At 34.5% G+C, this 27,972-nt stretch overlaps 1 protein-coding gene and 1 pseudogene across 1 annotated transcript; both read right to left on the bottom strand.

Moving 5' to 3' along the window:
* Position 1: 1 nt before the first annotated feature.
* Positions 2-1,774, bottom strand: LOC130934814 (mitochondrial metalloendopeptidase OMA1-like; annotated as a pseudogene).
* A 24,011-nt stretch (positions 1,775-25,785) lies between these two features.
* On the bottom strand, positions 25,786-27,972 carry LOC130934813 (subtilisin-like protease SBT4.8). Its single transcript, XM_057864345.1, has 2 exons — positions 26,895-27,972; positions 25,786-26,708 (listed from the first exon to the last, which is right to left on the bottom strand). Exons 1-2 carry the CDS (start codon positions 27,970-27,972, stop codon positions 25,786-25,788), a joined length of 2,001 nt encoding a protein of 666 aa, XP_057720328.1.

The following is a 27,972-nucleotide window of genomic DNA, read 5'->3' as shown; positions in this document are numbered from 1 at the left end:
GTTATGTTGGTCCAAAGAAATCCTTCAATACATCTTCCAAACCTAGCATCTTGTATATGGTGAATGCTTCTTCCATTATTTTGGCCTGGGAGAGCAACTCTGCTCTCTTTCTTCCAGATGGATGAGTGAAGAGATAGTCCCAAAGTGCCCACTCACCCTTGACTTTTCCCAACTTCTCATACACTGTGGGCGCCACCCGTGGATCATATCCGGCGGAAGCAATTAAGAGCATGCCAATGTAATCCGCTTCCATTTCCATCCTGAAAACAGGATTTAGTTATAAAAATTTTAAAAAGGAAAAGTTTCCGCTTCAACAAAATATCTACCAAGAGAAATAAGTACAAGCAGCACGTAGATGATTATTTAAGCATAATCCGAAATTTAAAACAACATTGACATGCTGATAGATGGCACACAATAATGTCTCAAGGGAACTACAATTGAGGATGAATGAGGAAAGACATGTCAAAATTTGATTACTGTATCACAACAAACACCAGAGTTTTAAATGAATTATTAAATCCAATCTCACTCACAAATTTTATTCAGAAAAGATATCAACTATCATTCCCTCAATTGAAATTATGGTAAAGCATATGGTAAATGAAATGGAGTTCTTATTTGCTTGGAACTATCAAAATCTTCCATGAACTAATATGTTATGTGGAATAAAGCACTAAAGCAATCCACAACAGCATTCTACACTATTTTGAGAGCCATGACAAACATGATGTTAAGTAAAATGCAACAAGTATAATCAAAGAACCACAGAGGAAATTGACTTATTAGAAAGACATGAACGAAGTTATACAGTCCATAGAGTGGTAGCCTCAAGAAAAGAGAAGACATTATGGTGACGATTTCCGGGGTGACAAATCGATAAAGAATAAACTGCAGGATAGCAAACCACAATCTCTTCGTCATATATTCAGCGGTGTGTCGGGCCAAAGCATGACCAACTTAATTAAGAAGAAAAAACAGACAAATAAGCATAGATATCTTTCAGACGAATTAATAAACCAAGAACCTCCTACAAATCTTAAACTGAGAAAACAATTAGTTAAACAAAGCACAATTATACCTCATGTCCAATTATAGTGGCAATCTCAGCATCACTTTTAAAATGCTCTAACAATCAGGTGTACACAACAATCTTACCACCAGGTAGCCAAAAGGCATTGACATCCGACTCATTGACAACAAGCACCTCCCAATTCAATCCATCCAGATGCGAGATACTTTGCTGAACCCAACTGTCATCAAGGATTTCATCTTCCTTGTGCCAACCACTCTCTGCCTTACGATAAGCATTAGCATTAGTCAATGATTTCAAAGTCTCCTCAGTATCCCCTTCAAACCCTGTGACATATGCTGATGCATAACCAACATCACTCCAAACTTGTTCCTTGCTCAACCCTCTCAGCAAGGTATCAATGATTTCCATTGATATCATCCTTATCCTCACACTCTGAGGGTGTATGGGAGGCAAGATCTTTCCCTTGAAACTCGCCTTCTTGTTCTCGAATTCAGCCTCACCAAGTTGCCTCTCCATGTCATTAGATAACAAAATGCAGCGGATTCTCTTGGTATATGGAACTGTTTCTAAATTCCAAAAATGCATAGTAATCAATATCCCTGACCCGACCAACACTATAAAGAATACAAGTCTAGGATTCCGCATATTTCGGTAGCGAACAATGATCAGTTGGCGAATCACTAGAAACACGACGAACGTTAACCATGCCGTAACACCAGAAGCAGCATAATGCGCCATTGTCGTAACCGAAATGCGTCAAGTAATGATCTTTGGCATCTGAATCAGTAGAAGACTAATGGTGTTGGTAATATTGGAACCAACAACACCGATTGTGTAATGCAGCACCGGGTTTTGAGTTTAGAAATTTTGAAGAAAATGAAGGGTTTATAGGGTTTAGGGTTGTGGTGGACATTTTGTTCACTTCCACAATTTTGTTGGTTGCATTTGAGGATTGACAAATAAATGGAAGAGTAGCGCCACTAGAGAAGAGAGTAACGAAGGTGTGATATCCATAGCCATGTTTGATAATAATAGTAATACAATCTATTTAATTATTTGATTATTTATAAATAAAAAAATTTGAAGAGACAACATTCTGGATTACTGCTAATAAGGAGAATGATTACCGAAATATTAATGAGAATTTTGGAGTGAAATTACTTTAGTCAAAGATTTATGTATTTATGTACCAATGATTTTTGGTTTTATTTTGAAACTCTAGGAGTAATAAATGGTCACTTATGCTTTATTGCTTTATGCGGACAACATTCTTTTGACCTTGACGGTGTAAATGCAATGTAAATATGTAACGAGTCTACATGGAAATTGAAAAGTCACAATCACATATTAGTAGTAAAAGTTTTGACTAGTGGTCTTATATCCCATGACATAAATATGAAGTCAAGATTTGTTTAATTTATTTTTATGTAAAATTAATAATTAAAAATTATTAGATAAATATATATTAAATTATTTAATAATTTTTAATTAATAAATTTACATGAACATAATTAAAATAATAACTGAATTTATATGTAAATAAATATTATTAGAAAAATAATATTTTTTTTGAGAAAATAATAAATTTGATCTTTTCTCTTTTGTTATAATAAAAAATTTAATACGAAAATTCTTAAAATGATTATAATAAATATATATTAAAAATCAATTATTAAGTCAATTATTTATGTTTAATAAAATATAAAATATATATTGATCTGTTAATTTGTCGTCTAAGATTTAATGTTATATATATCATATGGTAGATAACATTTTTCATAAGAAATTAGTCAATTTATGGGAAAAAAAAATAATTTAACTAGGTATCTTTTAGAAATTGTACAATTTTTAATTTTTTATTATAATAATTTAAAAAATAAGTAAAACAAACACATTTAAAAATTATAAATAAATTTAATATCTTTTTAAAATTAAATACACATTTAAAATACAAATTAAATAAAACTAAAATTTAAAATTTTAATTTTAATTTTAAATTTCTGTTTCAAATTTAATATATTTAATTATTAATGTATTACGATTTAAATATACATACAAAAATTAAATTAGTTAAAATTCAAATTTTATTTTCCTATGTTGTGAAATACCCATAAACTCGTGTTGGTGCTGCTGTTGCTTGATCTATAAATGGAAGCAGGCTTTCAATTCATTCATTCCTCTTCTCATTAATCCCTTTTCTTTTTAGCGTTTACTATGTTTTTTACTTTTCTTTCTCTCATAGGTATTCTATTTTATTTTTCTCTTTCTTCATTTTCTTTCTTTGTCATTTTAGGCTTTATTATGTTGTTGTTCTGTTTTTTTCGCATTATTTTTAAAATGCATTCTTATAATTTTAGATATGTTTATGTTATTTATTATATTTTTATATACATATATAAATTTATACTTAATTTTAGATGTATTTATATTATTCATTATGTTTTTATATATATATATAAATTTTTTTTACATAAATTTTAGATGTGTTGATAAAATATTTAGATGCATTCTTATAATTTTTTATGTGTATTTGAGTTTAATTTTTGTGTTCAATATGTAATTTAGAACTACAATAACAATAATTTAGATGTGTTAATACATAATTTTAAATGTATTTATGTTATTTATTTAATTTTAGATGTGTTTTTGACATAGATTTAAATGTTTTAAATAAAAAAATAATTGAAGTGAGTTTAATTGATTTTAAAAATTTTACTGAATTTAAAAACTTCATTGATTTAATAATAATAATAATAATAATAATAATAATAATAATAATAATTAAAAAAAAAAGAAGAAAAAGGTGTTACCTGACTTCACCGATGAGGATGAGCTCAAAAATGAGAGGTGCTTCTCATTGTTAAGACTTAAGAATGTATTGTGTCTCTTATATGAATAACATAAAAGAAGGAAAGAAATAATAACTAACTATGAAGTGGGTAAGAAGTTAGAGAAATTTAAATTTTTAAAATTTAAATTAAGTTTAATTATAAATATGTATCTAAAAAATAAAGATATATCTTTAATAAAAAAATAATTAAATAATATTAAATACTGACTAAAGACTGAATTTTATTATACAAATATTTTTCTAATAAGAACAAAGAGAGGGTGAGAACTAGTAATGAGAGTGGTGATAATGGTGGTTGTGATCTTTTGGAATTAGAGTTCATAGTATGATGTTTTTGTGTGTGTAATTGAAATGGAAGGTTGAGAAGGGCGTGTTTTGATTTAAATATATTGATATGGGTTATGATGATGATAATTGGAATTTCATGATTCAAACATGCTTATTAATCTCTTTCGTTTAGAAAAAAAATATAACTAAAAAGAAAAGAAAAGAAGAGAGATAGAGAGATCTTTATGGGTTGGCTTATAATTGGAATTATTTCATGTTTCCAAACATGCTTAAATGTCTTTGATTTATTAGTAAAAAATATATTTTTTTATATAAAAAAAGGAAAAGATTTTTAGAAAGAAAAGAGAGTAATGGGCTAGGCCGGCTTGAGGGTGAGAGAGAGAGAGAGGGGAAAGTCAAGAATATATATATATATATATATATATATATATATATATATATATATATATATGGAATTAAAGAGTAGGTGGAGTTCACATATTTAATAATATAATAATTAATATATTTTGGTCATAGAAATTCATCATTTGATGGCATTGTTTTTGTAACATTTTCTTTTCAGGTATGGGATGGGGACCCTTACCTTCTTTCTAAGGATCTGAACTATTTAATTATCCTTCATGTGTATGTCATTTAAATATGTCTATCTATGTATTGTATGGAATATTATGGATGGGCTATATATACATTGGATTAAAATTATGGATGGGAAGAGTAAATATTAAATGAAAAAAATTTGGTAACAAAAATTTTTCAACGATAATTAACTAAAATTTTTTATAATTTATTTTATTTATATAATTTAACAATAGTTTTATTTTTTATTTCATTCTCCTGTCAATCTATTTATCATATTCTTATTAACCCTATTTATTAATGATATTAATTATAATATCATATTTCTTAGTATTAAGCATTTTTATAATCAATACTTAATATTTTTTATGATTTGATTTTTATATTTAAAAGTACAATAAAGACTAATAATAATTATAAAAAATAGTAATGATAATTTGTATTAAATGAGTTTAATTGTAATTTATTTTTTATTTTTGTTAAGTCATTTATTATCATTCAATGGAGATACAAAACCTGCAAGTTATCCTAATATGGTTTTGTTTTCATTAATTCAATTATTTTCATTCAAAATTCACAACTCTAATACCATTGCAAGCACAATTAAATAGGACAATAAATTTTACAAGAAGTCGTCTTTATCATTACAAATAGTATGACAATTGAATTCGACCTTAATACGGTACCTATGGTAGAAGGTGCTGATGAAGAATTTGAACAACAGACGGACTCACCCGACGAGGTTGTTGTCAGTCAACCAATTTTTTAGAATATGAAAAATCACACTAGTTTTGATGAGATATGGTAATAAACTGATTTTTTTGTGTGTGTTTCTATGTGTATTTATAATTATATTGTACTACTATATTCATACACATAACATGCATACGTTCATATACATAACATCCATAATTACATACAAATAACATCTAAAAATTAAATTCATGTTTATTAGATATTACATTCATACACATATAATTTTTTGGTTATTGCATAAGTAACTATAAAGTTAACACAAATATTTTTAAATTTGATCATAATTGAATTTAAAAAAATGTCAAATTCTTAATTTAATTTATTCAATTGATAAATTTACTCATAACATCCATAAATTCATACACATAACATCCATAATTTGTACTCGTAATATTCATAATTTCATACCTATCATGTCTATAATTAATATTTTTTATAATTAATATTATCAAATTTTAAACTATACGTCTTATTGTATTTTTCAAATTATTCCATATGTGTACTAGTAGGTCATGATTTTAATTATTTTAATATTTTATTTAATATTCATATGTATGCTTATTTATTGATTTTAATATGACGAGTTAATAATTATTTTTAAAAAATTATTTTTAAATTTTTGTTTATATTTATATTTTATTTTTTATTTTTTAATAATTTATATGTAAAATGTAAGTTGTATAGTAAAAATTGTTAAAAATTTTTAATTTAATTTTCATAATTTTTACAGAAAATTATTGCATTTAATGGATAATAATGTGATTGAGAGAGGTTAGGAATTTGATTTAAGAGAAACTAAAATTGATTTTGAAAAGAATATTAATAGTTTCAAACATACAGCAAAATGGTAAATGATAAGGAGAATAAATAATAAAAAAATATATATCACTTACTTATCAAAAAAATAAAAAATTTTATATGACATTTTTATATTATAATTATTTTTTGATTACCTAGTATCACTCGTACTAAATACTTAAATAGGGTCATCTCAAGCATTTTACAAAATACAGAGTATGTAGTATGTACCTTTGTAATAGTGTACCATGAAATAGGGAATGTATGTGAATTTCATTTATGACACAAAGATCCCACCCCTTGGTTGTATGTATCTTCATTTTGATTTCATTCTTATTTCTTTGAGACTTTCTTATAATGGAAATAATATCAAAGAAGTTTTGAGCTGATCTAATTTTGAACTAGGTTTAAAACATATATAGTTATATTTTAAAATAATAAAATATATTTTTACCATCTAAAAAGTAATAACTTAAATTAAATTAATTTTTCTATAATAAATTATTTAATTATGCTAAGTGTCCACAAAACATCAACTATCAATTAACTATGTATATAAAAATTATATATTTAGTATTTTATAATAAAATTTTATTATACTATTGTGAAAAATTTTAATTAATTATTTATTTATTATAAATTTAATTATTTTATTATCATAAATTTAATTATAGTGATAGTTAATTATTTAATTAAAAAATATATAAAAAGACAGTGACGGATCCAAAATATTCTATTAGTGTGGGCAAAATATATATAATATAATAATAATTTTTATAATTATACTATGATGTTATAAAATATAATTATTCTTTAAATTATTTAACCAATAAATTAAAATAATAAAATAATAAGACTCTCTATTTCGAATTTTAAAAACCTCCTTTTATTAGAAGAGGTTGATGAATTATTTTGGGATTCAATCTCCAATGATGAGGTTCTTTTGAAATATTTTTCCATTACTAATAGAATAAAATTATAAATTTTTGTTAATTAATTAATAAAAAAATTCACAATTTTACACAAATTAAAAATTACATTATAAAATTATAAATACAAAATTGATAAACATATATCATTCAAATTAATTTTCAACAACAACGACAACTAATAATATCCCGAATTCCTAATTCCTAATAAGTCAATACACAAAAATAATTAACAAACAAATTAATGAAACTAAATTTGCAATTACATCATCAGAACAATAATGAAGCAAATAAGTGAATAAACAATGAAGCAAGTAGATATCAGTAGTGGTGGCTTGGCCACAATCGAAGAAGCATGACAGAATCAACCTCTGCAAGGATCGCCGTTGGAACTCAGCGCTGCCTCCACATGACCGTTCAGTGCTCCTCGCGTCGCGACAATGCCATCGTGAAGCACACCTGTAGAACCACTCTCGACGCCGTCCTCGCCGCTTTGGATCTAGCCGCCTCCATCATGCACAGTGTCCTCTCCTTCCTTCTTTGCGACAGCGCTAACCTCGGCGCCACTGCCTCAATGTAGAACTGCAGTTTCGCCAGCGCCACTTGCTGTCCCCAGGCCAACGGTCACCTTTGTAAACGAGAACAGTGGCTTTGGCAATGGGAGATTCAACCCCTTCGCTGTTGCTCCGCCGTCTTAGACGGCAACTTCCTCCTTGACTAGAGCCGTTTTCTCCAAATGTGCCAAATGTAGATCCAGGTGTTCTTCGAATTTTACATATGCAATGTCTGGTAAGTTGCTGATTCTATTTGAGAGCGTAGCAATTTTTCTAGAATTATGAGGAGTTCTTATATGTTCTTCATAAATTTCACAATCTGGACTTGTTGAATTATGAACTGAACCTGTAAAATTGAATTTGTGCTCTATTGTTGGTGAATATTTTGCTGAATTACTTGTTGAATCTGAATTTGCATAGACTCCTGCCTCTCATTTTTCTTGAAATTTTGCTGATATTGTTGCGATTTATTACTCTGTTAATTCTTTATTTGTTTGTTTTGGATGCATTGATGATGATTATGGAATTGTTGTTGCTGCATTCCTTAATTCTATATCTTCATAAACCAAATCTGAATTCTGGAATTGCAGAACTGGAAGTGCTGAATTTGCTGCTTCTGGATTTGGTGAAGTATTGTTGATTGGTTGAAAATCTGAATCTGATTTGGCTTGAATCTAGAATATTGGTTGAAAATGCAAAAGGGGATTAAAGTGTGTTTGGAGGGGTGGGGTGAAACGGCGTCGTTTTAGTGCGTGGAAACTAATATGTCTTCTTTTCAAAAGTTACAGGCTACGTGTCATCCCGTAACGGCCAAGTCAGCACCATGTTTGCCATGTCAGAGTTTTCCGTCGAGTCCAACGGAATGATTTCAACGGAAGGATAAATTTGTCCACGTTTTAGAGGGGTCAGGGACATGAATGTATTTTTTATTCTTCGGGGACGAAAATATCCGCAGAAAAAAAAAGTCAAGGACCTATTTATCCTTTATTTAAATTATTTATTTTTGTAATTATTGAATTTATTTAATTTATTTAAATAAAATATTCAGTATGCTACACTGGTGCACGAAATTGCAATCACACTTTTGCAACCCCGCACAACTAACCAGCAAGTGCACTGGGTCGTCCAAGTAATACCTTACGTGAGTAAGGGTCGATCCCACGGAGATTGCCGGCTTGAAGCAAGCTATGGTTATCTTGTAAATCTTAGTCAGGATATCAGAAATTATCAGGATTGATTGTGAAAAGCAAAAGAACATGAAATAAGTACTTGTTATGCAGTAATGGAGAATAGGTTGAGGTGTTGGAGATGCTCCATCTTTTGAATCTCTGCTTTTCTACTGTCTTCTTCATCAAACACGCAAGGCTCCTTCCATGGCAAGATGTATGTAGGGTTTCACCGTTGTCAGTGGCTACCTCCCATCCTCTCAGTGGAAATGTTCAACGCACCCTGTCACGGCACGGCTATCCATCTGTCGGTTCTCAATCAGGCCGGAATAGAATCCAATGATTCTTTTGCGTCTGTCACTAACGCCCCGCCCTCAGGAGTTTGAAGTTCGTCACAGTCATTCAATCATTGAATCCTACTCAGAATACCACAGACAAGGTTTAGACCTTCCGGATTCTCTTGAATGCCGCCATCAGTTCTAGCTTATACCACGAAGATTCTGATTAAAGAATCCAAGAGATATCTACTTAATCTAAGATAGAACGGAGGTGGTTGTCAGGCACACGTTCATAGTTGAGAATGATGATGAGTGTCACGGATCATCACATTCATCCGGGTTAAGAACAAGTGATATCTTAGAACGGAAGCAAGCATGATTGAATGAAAAACAGTAGTAATTGCATTAATCCATCAAGACACAGCAGAGCTCCTCACCCCCAACCATGAGGTTTAGAGACTCATGCCGTGGAAGGTACACAAAGAAACGTGTAAAGTGTCATGAGGTACAGATACAATGTCAAAAGATCCTATTAATAGTGAACTAGTAACCTAAGGTTTACAGAAATGAGTAAATGACAGAAAAATCCACTTCCGGGCCCACTTGGTGTGTGCTTGGGCTGAGCATTGAAGCTTTCATGTGTAGAGACCTTTTCTGGAGTTAAACGCCAGCTTTCATGCCAGTTTGGGCGTTTAACTCCAAGTTTTATGCCAGTTCCAGCGTTAAACGCTGGAAATTCTGAGGCTGATTTGCCACGCCGGTTTGGGCCATCAAATCTCGGGCAAAGTATGGACTATTATACATTGCTGGAAAGCCCAGGATGTCTACTTTCCAATGCCGTTGAGAGCGCGTCAATTGGGCTTCTGTAGCTCCAGAAAATCCACTTCGAGTGCAGGGAGGTCAGAATCCAACAGCATCTGCAGTCCTTTTCAGTCTCTGAATCAGATTTTTGCTCAGGACCCTCAATTTCAGCCAGAAAATACCTGAAATCACAGAAAAACACAAAAACTCATAGTAAAGTCTAGAAAAGTGAATTTTAACTAAAAACTAATAAAAATATACTAAAAACTAACTAGATCATACTAAAAATATACTAAAAACAATGCCAAAAAGCGTACAAATTATCCGCTCATCACAACACCAAACTTAAATTGTTGCTTGTCTCCAAGTAACTGAAAATCAAAATAGGATAAAAAGAAGAGAATATACTATAGACTCCAAAATATAAAGGAAACTTGGCTCCAATCAGATGAGCGGGACTAGTAGCTTTTTGCCTCCGAATAGTTTTGGCATCTCACTCTATCCTTTGAAGTTCAGAATGATTGGCATCTATAAGAACTCAGAACTCAGATAGTGTTATTGATTCTCCTAGTTAAGTATAATGATTCTTGAACATAGCTAGTGTATGAGTCTTGGCTGTGGCCCAAAGCACTCTGTCTTCCAGTATTACCACCGGATACATACATGCCACAGACACATAATTGGGTGAACCTTTTTAGATTGTGACTCAGCTTTGCTAGAGTCCCCAATTAGAGGTGTCCAGGGTTCTTAAGCACACTCTTTTTGCCTTGGTTCACAACTTTAATTTTTTTCTCTTTTTTTTTGATTTTTTTTTGTATTCACTACTTTTTCTTGCTTCAAGAATCAATTAGATGATTTTTTAGATCCTCAATAACAGTTCTCTTTTTCCTCATTCTTTCAAGAGCCAACAATTTTTAACATTCTCAAAACAACAAATTCAAGAGACATATGCACTGTTCAAGCATTCATTCAGAAAACAAAAAGTATTGTCACCACATCAAACTAATTCAACTAGTTTCAAGGATAAATTTCAAAATCCTGTACTTCTTGTTCTTTTGTGATTAAAGCATTTTTCATTTAAGAGAGGTGATGGATTCATAGGACATTCATAGCTTTAAGGCATAAAATTTCAATTTTATTAATAATGAATTAAGAACAAGACTCAAAGATAGATATAAGATGAGACTAAAAAAAGATAAAAATAGAAAACAAAACAAAAAAAAAACGCAAAAAATAGGCTCCTAATGATAGAGGTTTTCACAGAGTTAGGACTCAACAACCTTGATTTTGAGAAGTGGATGCTCCCTCAACTTGAGAGGAGAGCTTTTGGCGTTTCATCTCTTGGAGTTCACGCCCTTGCTTCTCTTGTTCCTTCAGCAATTTGCAGAGCATGCAGTTCTGATTCTGCTGTTCTTCCTTAAGTTGCTCCATAGTCTCTTGCAACTTGGTGATAGATGCTTCTAGGCTGGCCCAGTAGCCAATTTCAGGAAATTCAGGGAGGAACTCCTGCGCCCTCCTTTTGATAGAGTTGTCTTGCATTTGTCCTTCCATTGACTTCTTGGTGATTGGGTGTTCAATGGGTATGAATTCATCTACTCCCATCTTTACCCCAGCCTCTTTACAGAGCAAGGAGATCAAGCTTGGGTAAGCCAGTTTGGCTTCAGTGGAATTTTTATTTGCAATTGTGTAGATCTCACAAGCAATCACATGATGAACCTCCACTTCTTTTCCAAGCATAATGCAATGAATCATCACTGCTCTCTTGATAGTGACCTCAGAACGGTTGCTAGTGGGTAGTATGGAACGCCCAATAAAGTCTAGCCAACCTCTTGCAATTGGTTTGAGGTCTCCCCTCTTGAGTTGGTTTGGGACACCCTTAGAATTGGTTATCCACTTAGTTCCAGGGAGGCATATGTCCTCTAGAACTTGATCCAACCCTTTATCTGCTCTCACCATCCTCCTATTAAAGGATTCAGGATCATCTTGCAGTTGAGGCAGTTTGAAGATTTCTCTTATTTTGTCCAGATGGAAGTACATAACTTTCCCTCTGACCATGGTTCTATAGGTATGGTAAGCAGTTCCAGTCATTCTCTGCTTATCTGTTAGCCACAGATTTGAGTAGAATTCCTGAACCATGTTCCTTCCAACCTTTATCTCAGGATTGGTTAGAACTTCCCATCCTCTGTTTCAAATTTGCTCTTGGATCCCCGGATATTCATCTTCTTTCAGATCAAACTTCACTTCCGGGATCACTGACCTCAGACCCATTATTTTGTGATAATGGTCTTCATGTTCTTTGGTTAAGAACTTCTCTTGATTCCAAAGATTCTTTGGATTATTCTCTTTCTTTCCTCTTAAATTGGTTTGTTTTCCCTTAGGAGCCATGATCTTGATGAATCTTGGATTTAGTGATCACGGAAAAGCACACCAAACTTAGAGGTTTGCTTGTCCTCAAGCAAAAGAAAGGAAGGAGGAGAGAGAGTAGAAGAGCAAATTCGAATGGTGTGGGGGAATGGTGAGGCCGAACGTGTTTTTATAAGGGGGGGGGAAGGAGATTTCGAAAAAATTGAAAAGAGATTTGAGAAGATATGGAGAGGATTTGAGAGAAGGGTGAGTTTTTGAATAAGATTTGGAATTGATTTGAAATAGATTTGAAGAATGGATTTTGATGATTTTGAAGATTTGAAAGTGAAATGAATGGTTGAAGTGGATTTTTGAAAACAAAATTGTGGTCCCCCCACCTTTCTGGCGTTAAACGCCCAGAATGGCACCCATTCTGGCGTTTAACGCCTATTTGTTGCCCCTTTTGGGCGTTTAACGCCCAGCCAGGTGCCCTGGCTGGCGTTAAACGCCAGAATTCCTTTATCACTGGGCGTTTTTCTAAACGCCCAGGATGCTGCACACCTGGCGTTAAACGCCCAGAATGGTGCCCATTCTGGCGTTTAACGCCCAAAATGGCACCTTTACTGGCGTTAAACGCCAGAATGGTGCCCAAAATGCCCCTTACTGGCGTTTTTTCGCCAGTAAGCTCTTTTTCTCTGCTTTTTGAGCTGAATCCTTCTGTAACTCTGTGAATTCCTTCATTTTTGATACTTGCCTTTGTAAAAACAAAACATATAATATGCTAATGACTGGGTTGCCTCCCAGCAAACGCTTCTTTACTGTCTTTAGCTGGACTTTTACTGAGAATCACTCAAGTCTCAGTTTTGAGCATTCCTGCTCAAAATTGCCTTCAAGATAATGCTTGATTCTCTGTCCATTAACAATGAACTTTTTGTCAGAATCAATATCTTGAAGCTCAACATATCCATATGGTGACACTCCTGTAATCACATACGGACCCCTCCACCGGGATTTAAGTTTTCCTGGAAACAATCTGAGCCTAGAGTTGAAGAGCAGAACTTTTTGTCCTGGCTCAAAGACTCTGGATGACAACTTCTTGTCATGCCATTTCTTTGCCTTTTCCTTATAAATTTTTGCATTTTCAAAGGCATTGAGTCTGAACTCCTCTAGCTCATTTAGCTGGAGTAATCTTTTTTCACCAGCCAACTGAGCATCCATGTTTAGGAATCTTGTTGCCCAGTAGGCTTTATGTTCCAGTTCCACGGGCAGATGACAGGCCTTCCCATACACCAGTTGGTATGGAGAGGTTCCTATAGGAGTCTTGAATGCTGTTCTGTATGCCCACAGAGCATCATCCAAACTCTTTGCCCAATCCTTTCTTCGGGCTATCACAGTCCGTTCTAGGATTCTTTTTAGCTCTCTGTTAGAGACTTCAGCTTGCCCATTTGTCTGTGGATGATACGGAGTTGCCACTTTGTGGCTAATTCCATATCTAACCATAGCAGAGTATAGCTGTCTATTGCAGAAATGAGTGCCTCCGTCACTGATTAGAACTCTGGGAACACCAAACCTGCTGAAGATGTGTTTCTGGAAGAATTTCAGCACGGTCTTGGTATCATTAGTGGGTGTAGCAATTGCTTCTACCCACTTAGATACATAGTCCACTGCCACCAGAATGTAAGTGTTTGAGTATGATGGTGGGAATGGACCCATGAAGTCAATTCCCCATACATCAAACAATTCTATCTCTAATATCCCTTGTTGAGGCATGGCATATCCGTGAGGCAAGTTACCAGCTCTTTGGCAACTGTCACAGTTACGCACAAACTCTCGGGAATCTTTATAGAGAGTAGGCCAGTAGAAGCCACATTGGAGGACTTTAGTGGCTGTTCGCTCACTTCCAAAATGTCCTCCATACTGTGATCCATGGCAATGCCATAGGATCCTTTGTGCTTCTTCTCTGGGTACACATTTGCGGATCATTCCGTCTGCACATCTCTTAAAGAGATATGGCTCATCCCATAGGTAGTACTTGGCATCTGAAATTAATTTCTTTCTTTACACTCTGCTGTACTCCTGGGGTATGAACCTCACAGCTTTGTAGTTTGCAATATCTGCAAACCATGGAGCTTCCTGAATGGCAAAGAGTTGCTCATCTGGAAAAGTCTCAGAAATCTCAGTAGAAGGGAGGGACGTCCCAGCTACTGGTTCTATTCGGGACAGATGATCAGCTACTTGGTTCTCTGTCCCTTTTCTGTCTCTTATTTCTATATCAAACTCTTGCAGAAGCAACACCCATCTTATAAGCCTGGGTTTTGAATCCTGCTTTGTGAGTAAGTATTTAAGAGCAGCATGGTCAGTGTACACAATCACTTTGGATCCCACTAGATAAGATCTAAACTTGTCAATGGCATAAACCACTGCAAGTAATTCTTTTTCTGTGGTTGTGTAATTCTTCTGTGCATCATTTAGAACACGGCTAGCATAATAAATGACGTGCAGAAGCTTGTTGTGCCTCTGTCCCAACACTGCACCACTGGCATGGTCACTGGCATCACACATTAATTCAAATGGCAATGCCCAATCTGGTGCAGAGATGACTGGTGCTGTGACCAGCTTAGCTTTCAGGGTCTCAAACGCCTGCTGACACTGTGTGTCAAACACAAATGGCGTATCAGCAGCTAGCAGGTTACTCAAAGGTTTTGTAATTTTTGAAAAATCCTTTATGAACCTTCTGTAGAATCCTGCATGCCCCAGAAAGCTTCTGATTGCCTTAACATTGGCAGGTGGTGGTAATTTTTCAATTACCTCTACCTTTGCCTTATCCACCTCTATTCCCCTGCTTGAAATTTTGTGCCCAAGGACAATTCCTTCAGTCACCATAAAGTGACATTTCTTCCAGTTTAAAACCAGGTTAGTCTCTTGGCACCTTTTCAGGACAAGTGCTAGGTGATTAAGACAGGAGCTGAATGAGTCTCCATATACTGAGAAGTCATCCATGAAGACTTCCAGGAATTTCTCCACCATATCAGAGAAGATGGATAGCATGCATCTCTGAAAGGTTGCAGGAGCATTACATAGACCAAAAGGCATCCTTCTGTAGGCAAACACGCCAGAAGGGCAAGTAAATGCTGTTTTCTCTTGGTCCTGAGGATCTACTGCAATTTGGTTGTAACCAGAATAGCCATCCAAAAAGCAGTAATAATCATGACCAGCTAGTCTTTCTAGCATTTGGTCTATGAATGATAAAAGAAAATGATCCTTTCTGGTGGCTGTATTGAGCCTTCTGTAGTCAATACACATACGCCACCCTGTGACTGTTCTTGTAGGAACCAGTTCATTTTTTTCATTATGAACCACTGTCATGCCTCCCTTTTTGGGGACAACTTGGACAGGGCTCACCCAGGGGCTATCAGAAATAGGATAAATAATCCCAGCCTCTAGTAATTTAGTGACCTCTTTCTGCACCACCTCCTTCGTGGCTGGATTTAGCCTCCTCTGTGGTTGGACCACTGGTTTGGCATTATCCTCCAACAGGATCTTGTGCATGCATCTAGCTGGGCTAATGCCCTTAAGATCACTTATGGACCACCCAAGAGCTGTCTTGTGTGTCCTTAGCACTTGAATCAGTGCTTCCTCTTCCTGTGGATTTAAAGCAGAGCTTATAATCACTGGAAAAGTGTCACCCCTTCCCAGAAATGCATACTTCAGGGATGGTGGTAGTGGTTTGAGTTCAGGTTTGGGAGGCTTATCCTCCTCCTGAGGAATTTTCAAAAATTCCTTTGTTTCCTGTGGTTCTTCTTGATCAGGTTGAGCATCTTTGAAGATATCTTCAAGCTCTGATTCTAGGCTTTCAGTCATATTGATCTCTTCTACCAAAGAGTCAATAATGTCAGCGCCCATGCAGTCATTTGGTGTGTCTGGATGCTGCATAGCTTTCACAGCATTCAACTTGAACTCATCCTCATTGACTCTCAGGGTTACTTCCCCTTTTTGTACATCAATGAGAGTTCGTCCAGTTGCTAGGAAAGGTCTTCCTAGAATGAGAGTTGCACTCTTGTGCTCCTCCATTTCCAGCACCACAAAGTCAGTTGGAAAGGCAAATGGTCCAACCTTGACAATCATATCCTCTATTATGCCTGATGGATGTTTAATGGATCCATCAGCAAGTTGGAGGCATATCCGGGTTGGTTTGACTTCTCCAGTAACCCAAGCTTTCTGATAGTGGATGCAGGTATTAGATTAATGCTTGCTCCAAGATCACATAGGGCTGTCTTGGTGCAAGCGCCTTCTAATGTGCATGGTATCATAAAGCTTCTTGGATCTTGAAGCTTTTCTGGTAAGCTTTTCAGAATGACTGCACTGCATTCTTCAGTGAGAAATACTTTTTCAGTTTCTCTCCAATCCTTCTTATGACTTAAGATCTCTTTCATGAACTTAGCATAAGAAGGTATTTGCTCAAGTGCCTCTGCAAACGGAATCTTTATTTCAAGAGTCCTTAGATAGTCTGCAAAGCGGGCAAATTGCTTCTCCTGTTCCGCTTGGCGGAGTTTCTGAGGATAAGGCATCTTGGCTTTATATTCTTCAACCTTAGTTGCTGCAGGCTTGTTCCTTACAGAAGTGGTTGAAGAATCCTTTTTAGAGGGATTACTGTCAGCACTCTCAGGTGTCTGATCCTCCCTTGGCGTCTGAACGCCAGGATTGGGTGGAAAATGGGCGTTAAACGCCAACTTTTCCCCCTTTTCTGGCGTTTGAACGCCAGAACTGGGCAGGGAATGGGCGTTTAACGCCAGCTTTCCCTCCCTTTCTGGCGTTTGAACGCCACTAGCATTCCTCTCTGGGTTCTTACTGTCCTCAGAGGGATTTTGAACAGTGGTTTGGTTATCCTCTGTCAATTGTTCCTTATTTGACTTTTTACTCTTTTGAGTGGTGTTGTTCAGTGTCTTCCCACTCCTCAGTTGAACTGCTTGACACTCTCCTGTTATCTGTTTAGATATCTGCTGTTTTGCTTGATTCAACTGCAGTTCTATGTTCTTGTTAGCAACTTTAGTTTCATGAAGCATCTCTTTAAATTCTGCTAACTGTTCTGTCATCAGGAGCAATTTTTGATTAAGCTCAATCATCTGTTCTTGAGGATTAGGATCAGTGACTACTGCCATGACTTCCTCTTTTGGAGAGAACTCATTGCTAGAGTATAAATATTGGTTTCTAGCAACAGTGTCTATAAGCTCTTGAGCCTCTTCAATTGTCTTCCTCATGTGGATAGATCCACCAGCTGAGTGGTCTAAAGACATCTGAGCTTTTTCTGTAAGCCCATAGTAGAAGATGTCTAACTGTACCCACTCTGAAAACATTTCAGAGGGGCATTTTCTTAGCATACCTCTATACCTCTCCCAGGCATTATAAAGGGATTCATTATCCTCTTGTTTAAAGCCTTGGATGTCCAGCCTTAGCTGTGTCATACTATTTGGAGGGTAAAAATGATTCAGGAATTTGTCTGATAACTGTTTCCATGTCTTTATGCTTGCTGTAGGTTGGTTATTCAACCACCTTTTAGCTTGATCTTTTACAGCAAATGGAAACAGTAATAGTCTGTAGACATCCTGATCCACCTCTTTATCATGTACTGTGTCAGCAATTTGTAAGAACTGTGCCAGAAACTCAGTAGGTTCTTCCTGTGGAAGACCGGAATACTGGCAATTTTGCTGCACTATGATAATGAGTTGAGGATTTAGCTCAAAGCTGCTTGCTTTGATGGGAGGTGTACAGATGCTACTCCCATATGCAGCTGTAATGGGGTTGGCATATGACCCCAGAGTCCTTCTGGACTGATCAATCCCACTTAGGTCCATAATGGATAAAGTGAAATGATATGGATTGCAAATAAATAAATTTTGTTTTTTTTTTGAATTAACCGAAAAATAAAATAAAAACAAAAGGAAAATAAAATAAAATAAAAAAAATTCGAAAATTGAAAGAAAATAAGATCAAAGCAAATTGAAAACTGAATCAATTAGTTAATTAAAAAGATTTTTAGATTAGCAATTAGAAAGATATGATTGAAAAATTTTTATGAAAAAGATTTGATTTTTGAAAAGAGGAAGGAGAAAAACAACAAAATGACACCAAACTTAAAATTTTTAGAAAATCAAACACAATTTTTCGAAAATTTTTAAGAGAAAAACACAAAGAGGACACCAAACTTAGAATTTTTACGGATCAAAAAGGGACTAAGGACATGCAAAATCGAAAATTAAAAGAAAAGCAAAAGCATGCAATTGACACCAAACTTAAAATATGAAACTAGACTCAACTAAAAGACTCTAAACCAATAAAAACAAAACAGTCCTAATCTAAGCAACAATATAAGCCGTCAGTTGTCCAAACTCGAACAATCCCCGGCAACGGCGCCAAAAACTTGGTGCATGAAATTGCAATCACACTTTTACAACCCCGCACAACTAACCAGCAAGTGCACTGGGTCGTCCAAGTAATACCTTACGTGAGTAAGGGTCGATCCCACGGAGATTGCCGGCTTGAAGCAAGCTATGGTTATCTTGTAAATCTTAGTCAGGATATCAGAAATTATCAGGATTGATTGTGAAAAGCAAAAGAACATGAAATAAGTACTTGTTATGCAGTAATGGAGAATAGGTTGAGGTGTTGGAGATGCTCCATCTTTTGAATCTCTGCTTTTCTACTGTCTTCTTCATCAAACACGCAAGGCTCCTTCCATGGCAAGCTGTATGTAGAGTTTCACCGTTGTCAGTGGCTACCTCCCATCCTCTCAGTGGAAATGTTCAACGCACCCTGTCACGGCACGGCTATCCATCTGTCGGTTCTCAATCAGGCCGGAATAGAATCCAATGATTCTTTTGCGTCTGTCACTAACGCCCCGCCCTCAGGAGTTTGAAGTTCGTCACAGTCATTCAATCATTGAATCCTACTCAGAATACCACATACAAGGTTTAGACCTTCCGGATTCTCTTGAATGCCGCCATCAGTTCTAGCTTATACCACGAAGATTCTGATTAAAGAATCCAAGAGATATCTACTTAATCTAAGATAGAACGGAGGTGGTTGTCAGGCACACGTTCATAGTTGAGAATGATGATGAGTGTCACGGATCATCACATTCATCCGGGTTAAGAACAAGTGATATCTTAGAACGGAAGCAAGCATGATTGAATGAAAAACAGTAGTAATTGCATTAATCCATCAAGACACAGCAGAGCTCCTCACCCCCAACCATGGGGTTTAGAGACTCATGCCGTGGAAGGTACACAAAGAAACATGTAAAGTGTCATGAGGTACAGATACAATGTCAAAAGATCCTATTAATAGTGAACTAGTAACCTAAGGTTTACAGAAATGAGTAAATGACAGAAAAATCCACTTCCGGGCCCACTTGGTGTGTGCTTGGGCTGAGCATTGAAGCTTTCATGTGTAGAGACCTTTTCTGGAGTTAAACGCTAGCTTTCATGCCAGTTTGGGCGTTTAACTCCAAGTTTTATGCCAGTTCCAGCGTTAAACGCTGGAAATTCTGAGGCTGATTTGCCACGCCGGTTTGGGCCATCAAATCTCGGGCAAAGTATGGACTATTATACATTGCTGGAAAGCCCAGGATGTCTACTTTCCAATGCCGTTGAGAGCGCGCCAATTGGGCATCTGTAGCTCCAGAAAATCCACTTCGAGTGCAGGGAGGTCAGAATCCAACAGCATCTGCAGTCCTTTTCAGTCTCTGAATCAGATTTTTGCTCAGGACCCTCAATTTCAGCCAGAAAATACCTGAAATCACAGAAAAATACACAAACTCATAGTAAAGTCCAGAAAAGTGAATTTTAACTAAAAACTAATAAAAATATACTAAAAACTAACTAGATCATACTAAAAATATACTAAAAACAATGCCAAAAAGCGTACAAATTATCCGCTCATCATACACATAGAAGTCTTTTTGGCTTACAAGTCTTACAAGTTTGGCCAAACCCAACAGAAGCTACGGTCACCCACAAAAGCGTGTTAACACGTGCATCACGTTTCCAAAGCGCTCATTCACCATTATGAACGACTCTTCTTCTTCCTTAATAAAAATCACAACTATCATTTTTTCTTCGCGTTTTCCTCATCTTCCTCTTCTTCCTTCTTCTTCTCCTTCTTTTTTGTGTTTCTCCTCCTTTTTCTTCACGTGTTTCATCTTCATCGTCATGTTTCTCCTCCTTCTTCTTTTGATTTTGCAACATTATGTATTTTTTTCTTCTTTATTTGATTTTTTTCTCCCAAAAAGAATTATGAGAATATAAAATAAGAAGATGAAGAAGAAGAAACAGCAAAAGATGAAGAGGAGGAAGAGGAAGAGTTCTGAATTATGCAGAACTTATCAGAAAATCTTCGTTTTACACCAAAATTTGCTGCAAATACAGAAATAAGTTATGCTACGTGTACACTAAAATCAACCACTAAATTCAGCCACTAGTATAAAATACATACTGGAATATTAAACCAAACATGTATTTATACACAAATATATTGGTGGATGATTTTAGTGGCTGATTTTAGTGTACAAATAGCATTTTTATATAGAAAAATATTTCCTCTAAAACTGCATTTTTTTCTTCTTCTTCTTCTTTTCCTTATTTCTTTCTTTCTTTTAGTTAAATGAATATAAGTTCATACTCTTCCAAGTAATTTTACAGCATTATGTGTTTTTTCTTCTTCTTTGTTTGATTTTTTTGTTTTTATTCTTGTTAAAAGAGTAAAACAAGAAGAAACTTGAGAATGTAAAAGAAAAAAGAAAAGATGAATAAGAAAAAAAAGAAGAAGAATATGGTGATGAAGATTAAAAAAAAAAAGAACCAGCAGAAGATGAGGAGGAGGAAGAAGAAGAGTTCTAAATTATGCAGAACTTATCAGAATAAAAATACACCCAAATTTTCTTAAAATATACCTTAATATCTTCGTGTTACACCCAAATATCTTCGTTTTACACCCAAATTTGCTGCAAATATAGAAATGAGTTATGCTACGTGTACACTAAAATCAGCCACCAGTATAAAATACATACTGGAATACAAATATACATTGAAAATAAATTAAATCACACATGTATTTATACACAAATACATTGGTGGCTGATTTTAGTGGTTAATTTTAGTATACAAATAGCATTTATGTACAGAAAAATATTTCCTTTAATGCTGCATTTTTTTCTTCTTCTTTTCCTTATTTCTTTATTTCTTTTAGTTAAATGAATATAAGTTCATCATTTTTCAAGTAATTTTGGAACATTATGTGTTTCTTTTTCTTTTTCTTTGTTTGATTTTTTTGTTTTTATTCTTGTTAAGAGAATAAAACAAGAAGAAACTTGAGAAGATAAAATAAAAAGAAAAAGATGAATAAGAAAAAAAGAAGAAGAAGATGGTGATTATGATGAAAAAAAAGAAGCAGCAGAAGATGAGGGGAAGGAAGAGAAAGAGTTCTAAATTAAGCAGAACTTATCAGAATAAAAATATACCCAAAATTTCTTAAAATATACTCAAATTTGCTGCAAATACAGAAATGAGTTATGCTACGTATACACTAAAATTAGCCACCAAAGTTAGCCACCAGTATAAAATACATACTGGAATACAAATATACATTGAAAATAAATTAAACCATACATGTATTTGTATACAAATACATTGGTGGCTAATTTTAGTGTACAAATAGCATTTTTGTACAGAAAAATATTTTCTCTAATGCTACATTTTTCTTCTGAATTGAACCACACCTTAGCCACTTGATTGGATTCAAAACAATAAAAGGAGAAAAAGACTTGTAAAGACTTGTATGAGAAAAACACTTGTATGTGGAGAACAAACTGCTCATCAATACCACAGAGGGACTGCAAAATACATCCAAAATACACCATATTAAAGCATAAATACACCCAAACTTTCTTAAAATACACCCAAATATTTCTGATTTACACCCAAATGTCTGATATAAAATGCAAAAAATTCATCAGAACTAGTATATTAGATTCAATTCAAACAAGGAACAATAAACAACAAATTTCACAGGCAAAGTCCATGCATTATTCAGCTACACAATCATAAACTATTAACTGGATTCAAATTCAGATTCAATTATTAACTGGAATTAAACTTCATTGGATTCAAATTCAAAATCTACTTCGCTCTGGTTCAGCTGACAATCTGAAATTGAATCATCCATTATCTTCAAAACGATTTCAGAGCTTGATTTCAGAAAGAGTTAAGTACTTTTTTGTCCCTAAGGTCTAACGTGAAAATCAAAATCGTCACTGACCTTTTTTTGTTATTAAAATCATCCCCAACGTTATAAAACGTTATAAAGTCGTTCTTCTCTATTTCAATTATATTTTTTAACCAAAATACCCTTAACTATTAATAAAAATAATATTAAAAAAAATCCACCCCACCCCAGCCCACTCCCAGCATCTCTTCTTCGCTCTCTTCCCTCCTACCCCCAATCTCCTTCCTCCTACACTCTGAGCCTCTTTGAACTCCCCCCCCCCCATCCCAAACCCATTCCACCATCATCATCAGTTCCCAACAAAAATTAAACCCCATCCCACCATCATTAGTTCCTAATAACCCTCCTTCATTATCTCTCTCACCTACGTAGCTGCGCCGTCACCTCCCAACCGGAGCCGAAGAGCTTCCATCCGCAGCAAACTGTTGCCTCTCAACTCGCCGACAACGACGACCACATCCACCATGAAGGGAGCCCAATCATTACCCCGCACAACCCCCACCCCTTACCGTCCGTGGGTCATGAAGACGGTGACTTTAATTTCGTTAGGTTGAAGACGGTGAAATTTTGGACCATGGAGAATTTATCATCTCAAAACTCTTTATTTTTTGGTGTCACACACCCTTATCTAGGTTCAATTTCTTTCCTTTTTCTTCGGTTTATCTCCAAAATGGGTTCATCTGATTGGTTGTTCAATAGGGAAAGAACTCTTCATGATCAATTTTTCTATTTTTTTTTAATTTCTTAACTTCATTGTCATTTCTTTGATTCATTATACTCAATTAGTATCTTAATTCAATATCACAATTTGGTGTTGTTTATGTTCGTTGAGTACTCTGATAGTGGGACTATGGGGATGTGGTGATATCATTTACTTTTTCAGTGAGAAAGCCAAAAAGAAAGAAAGTGAATTGACATCATTAACCTTGAATCTATGTTATTGAATCAATACCATTGCTTTATTTATTACAGTTGCAGATTTGATAATGTGGAGACAAAAGAATATTACTGTGGGAATATTATTAGTCAGAGAGTAGGAGGAAGGGGATTGGGGGTGGGAGGGAAGAGAGCGAAGAAGAGATGCTGGGGAGTGGGGTGGGGTGGGGTGGGATTTTTCTTTTTTTTTAATATATTATTTTTATTAATAGTTAAGAATAATTTGGTCAAAAAAATATAATTGAAGTAGAAAAAGACGATTTTATAATGTTTTGTAATGTTGGGAATTATTTTAATAACAAAAAACGGTTGGGGATGGTTTTGATTTTTACCTCAGACCTTAGGGACGAAAAAAATATTTAACCCTTTCAGAAACAATGGAAAACGAGAAGGCAGCTATTCTCATAAAGATGCCAAAAACATCTTCTCATGATGATCCTTGTTTAAAAAGTGTAACTTATTTATTTTGCAACACTTTAAATAAAGGTAACACTTTTACTTCAAATAAAATCAAGCCTTACAATCTATTATTCAATGGTCAAAATGATATATCTTCACATGATGACAATTATTAAATCTTCATTGGAGTAGCCACCAAACGAGAAAATCAAAGAAAGATAATAGAGAGAGAAACTTACGTAAACATAAAAAGAAAAGACAGAGAAATGCACAAAAGAGATCGAAAAGAGAATGCAAGAAAACGCAAAAGAAATTTGAAAAAGGAAACGAAATCTTTTCGAAAAAGAAAGTTATATATTCGCGCGTTGATTGATTAAAAAATCCATAAAGGAGGCGCGTAAAACATACGTGCCATAAAAAGTTCGTTTTAGGAATAAGGAATATTAAAGACTTGTACAGTGAAAAGACTTGTACAGTGAAAAAGCTTGTATGTAAAAATTAATTAAAAACCCCAAAATATACACACTAGTTTCGAAAAGTACTTTTTATAGTTAATTTCAAAAGCACCACCCTAAAAGTACAATCTCATATCCTTGTTTTTCTTTTTTTTTTTTCTGGTAAATCTCATATCCTTTTTACTATCAAACACAAGGTGTAGTACTCTCAAAAGATTTACCAAACTGGATTTTATTGACTATCAGTCCTAAATCCTAATCTATTTATTTTTGCTTTTTCTTTTTGTTCACAAAATTCTTTTTGTTTATTTTTAATTGTGCATATAAAAATTTTAAAAAAGTTAGTTAATATATTCAAACTATTAAACTTATATCTTTTTCCTTGTTTTGTCAAAAAGTAACCTTAAATAAGTGTATAAAATAATTTATTAATATTTATATTAAGAATCTTATGGATTTTGCTAAGAAATTCCCTCCTTATTAAGCTTACTTTAAAATATTTGGAACATTTTATTTTTGCACAGTTACTTCAAAATTTCATTTTGTTTTGTTGAAAATAATTGTGCATTTAAAAGCTTTCTTCGGTAACATTATTAGTTCTCTTTTGTTAATTGTATCCTAATTGTATAGAAAAACTAATGAATTTATCCAGCTAATCGAATTGATCATAAAAAAAAATCCAAGGGTTCATTTGCGTATATGAAGTTCAGAATTTCAAATTCAATTCTAATTCTAATATCCACTATACTTGATTATAATTTATAAAGAATTAGAGTATGGAATTAGAATTATATAAATTTATTTTAATTTTATTATGTAGTTGTTCATATTAAAAGATCTATATTATAATTTTTAATTCAGATAGTCAATCAAGTTCTGATTTTCTTTTTATGGTATCTCTTAATCTGGCATACGTGGGACTAATTTGTTACGAATCTAAACTTCATTTAAGAATTTATCAAATGATTAATTAATTGTTGAAGAAGTATAGAGAGCCAATGGAGTATATATACAATGTGTACAATAGGGTTAGGGATGTTCAATTCAGTAGGATATCAGATGTTTATTATCCCTAGTATCCGAATGATTATTCTGGATAGTATAAGTGTATTGTGTTTGAGAAATTAGTAGTATTTTACCTTGGATGTTCATTTTTTAAATCATATTGGACCAAATAAACAGCTCATTGTACACATTATACAGATACTCCATTAACTTCATAGCGAGATTTATAATTGTTATATGCACGAGATAAGATTTATAAAAGTATAAGAAAACAATAAACAAAGTTAGATGTTGGTTCAAATTTTTATTTTTTATTCAACTGTACCAAAAAGATCATCATGCTCCTACTTTTATAACACGTAAAATAAGTGGACACCTTACACTATGTGTTCCATCGGTCCACGACAGTGACGATGAAACTAAACTAGAGTCACTAAATTTCCCTCCAACAACATGAACAACAAAAGATTGTTTCTCCTTGAGACATTTAAACTTAAGTATGTCAGGCACAACAGTGAAGTTGATGCCAGAATGTTGTTGGATGCAAGCCTTATAGGTAGAGTTAGCAAATCCAACATTTGTAACTGTTCTTGTGAAATTAATCATGAATGGTTTCATTGGTTCAATCTCAGCCACAATTGCAGGATAATTAAAATCTTTTGCCATTGGCAGATGATGATGAGATGATGATGAAGAGCAAACACTTTTGTCTCCTGAGATTTTTCGAACTTTCATTGTATCATACCCAATTTTGCAAAGCAAATTCACATAGTCATCTTTGGAAGCATCAAAAACTAGACCAGGATTTATGGCTCTAACTGGGTCCAAAAACCCTGATCCATAGGAGAATTCTGCGAGTTCACTTCCATTCATTGGTTTTGCAGTGGTCATAAGAGAAGACTTTATAGCTGCCGGAGACCAATCAGGATGAAAAGTCTTAACATATGCAGCTGCACCAGCAACATGGGGGCATGACATTGAGGTTCCAGAGAGTATGTTGTATTTTACAGATCTTTTATCTCTTTTATCAGGAGAAGGTGGTGCAAGAGGTGAGTAAGCAGCCAAAATTTCTATACCCGGAGCACTTATGTCTGGCTTCATAATTTCTTTGATTTGCATATTGGGTCCTACAGAAGAGAATTCTGCAACAATTGGAGCACTATTGTTTATAAAGCCTGCACTACTCAGTATTTCAGCACTAGGGGTGGTAGTGGAATTTGCGTAAGACAAAACAACATCATAAGCCTCTGGATCTATGCCTACTGCAGGATAAGAAACTACTTGAGCTTCATATTCGTAAGAGATTGCAATTGAGCCAAATGCACCCAATTCAAGACCCGCTGAATAACCAAATGAAGTTCTACACAAGACAATTTTTCCCTTTATGCGTTTGGGGTCCAAACAAAAACAAAATTCGGCATCTTTCTCTGATGGACATGTTGGACTTGAAGCAAACTTTCCATGGATCAATGGAATCTTTGTCCCATTTGATGCAAACCCATTTATTGACTTCCCCGAAATTATTAATCCATTGCCAAGCAAAACGTTATCAATGATTCTACGATCCATAGTAGTAGCTGCAACAGTGAATAACCAAGGTGATACACTAAATGTTACAATGTTAGGGCCATTGTTACCTGCAGACTGTATAGTGAGGATCCCTTTTTCCATTGCATGAAAAGATCCAATTGCTATGATGTCTTTATCAAAGGACATTTGCTCATCTGCCCCAATTGAAATTGTGATAAGATCCACACCATCGGCAATGGCATCATCAAAAGCAGCCAATATGGCATCATCTGTGCATCCTTGTTCACTACACACACTATAAGCAGCAATTCTTGCCGATGGGACACCTCCTCTTGTAGCTCCTTCGGCGATTCCATAAAAGCTTGCTCCCACAACTTTATTCCCTGCTGCAATTGATGCTGTGTGGCTTCCATGCCCAACAATGTCTCTTGTTGAAGGTTGATCTTTTAGATAGTATCTTGCACCGATTATTTTTTTGTTGCATCTGAAGTTTTTACCACCTTTGCATGCACCTTTCCATTTTTTGGGAATTGGAGCGAAACCATGATCGTTGAAGCTCTCTGACTCCGGCCAGATTCCGGTGTCTATAACTCCGATTATAACATCACTCTCACCAGTTTTGTTTCTATGTATCGATTCTTTGAATCCCATGAAGTCCCAAGACCTTGTAGTGTGAAGTTTGAGTGATTTGCTTGGGAAAACAGAAACCACTCCTTCCATTTTTTTTAGCTTTTCTCTTTCTTGGTTGGTGATCATTGCAGCAAAACCATTAAAACTCTTATGATAACTTCTAACCATATGAATTGTTGCATCATTATGATTAGTAGTTTGTTGCAGCATACTAAGATGGTGGAATGTTGGAGAATAATTATACTTTGGGAGTGATCCCATGTATACAATGTGAAGATTTCTATTAGCATCATTAGCAATAGTTACTAAGGATTTCACGATGAAATAGGCATATAAGAAAAGAAGAAAACTATAGTTGGCCAT

Source organism: Arachis stenosperma, chromosome 6 (genome assembly GCF_014773155.1).
Source record: "Arachis stenosperma cultivar V10309 chromosome 6, arast.V10309.gnm1.PFL2, whole genome shotgun sequence".
Classification (NCBI taxonomy): domain Eukaryota; kingdom Viridiplantae; phylum Streptophyta; class Magnoliopsida; order Fabales; family Fabaceae; genus Arachis; species Arachis stenosperma.
The sequence above is the reverse complement of the archived record's forward strand: the minus strand, read 5'-3'. Positions and strand labels throughout refer to the sequence as shown.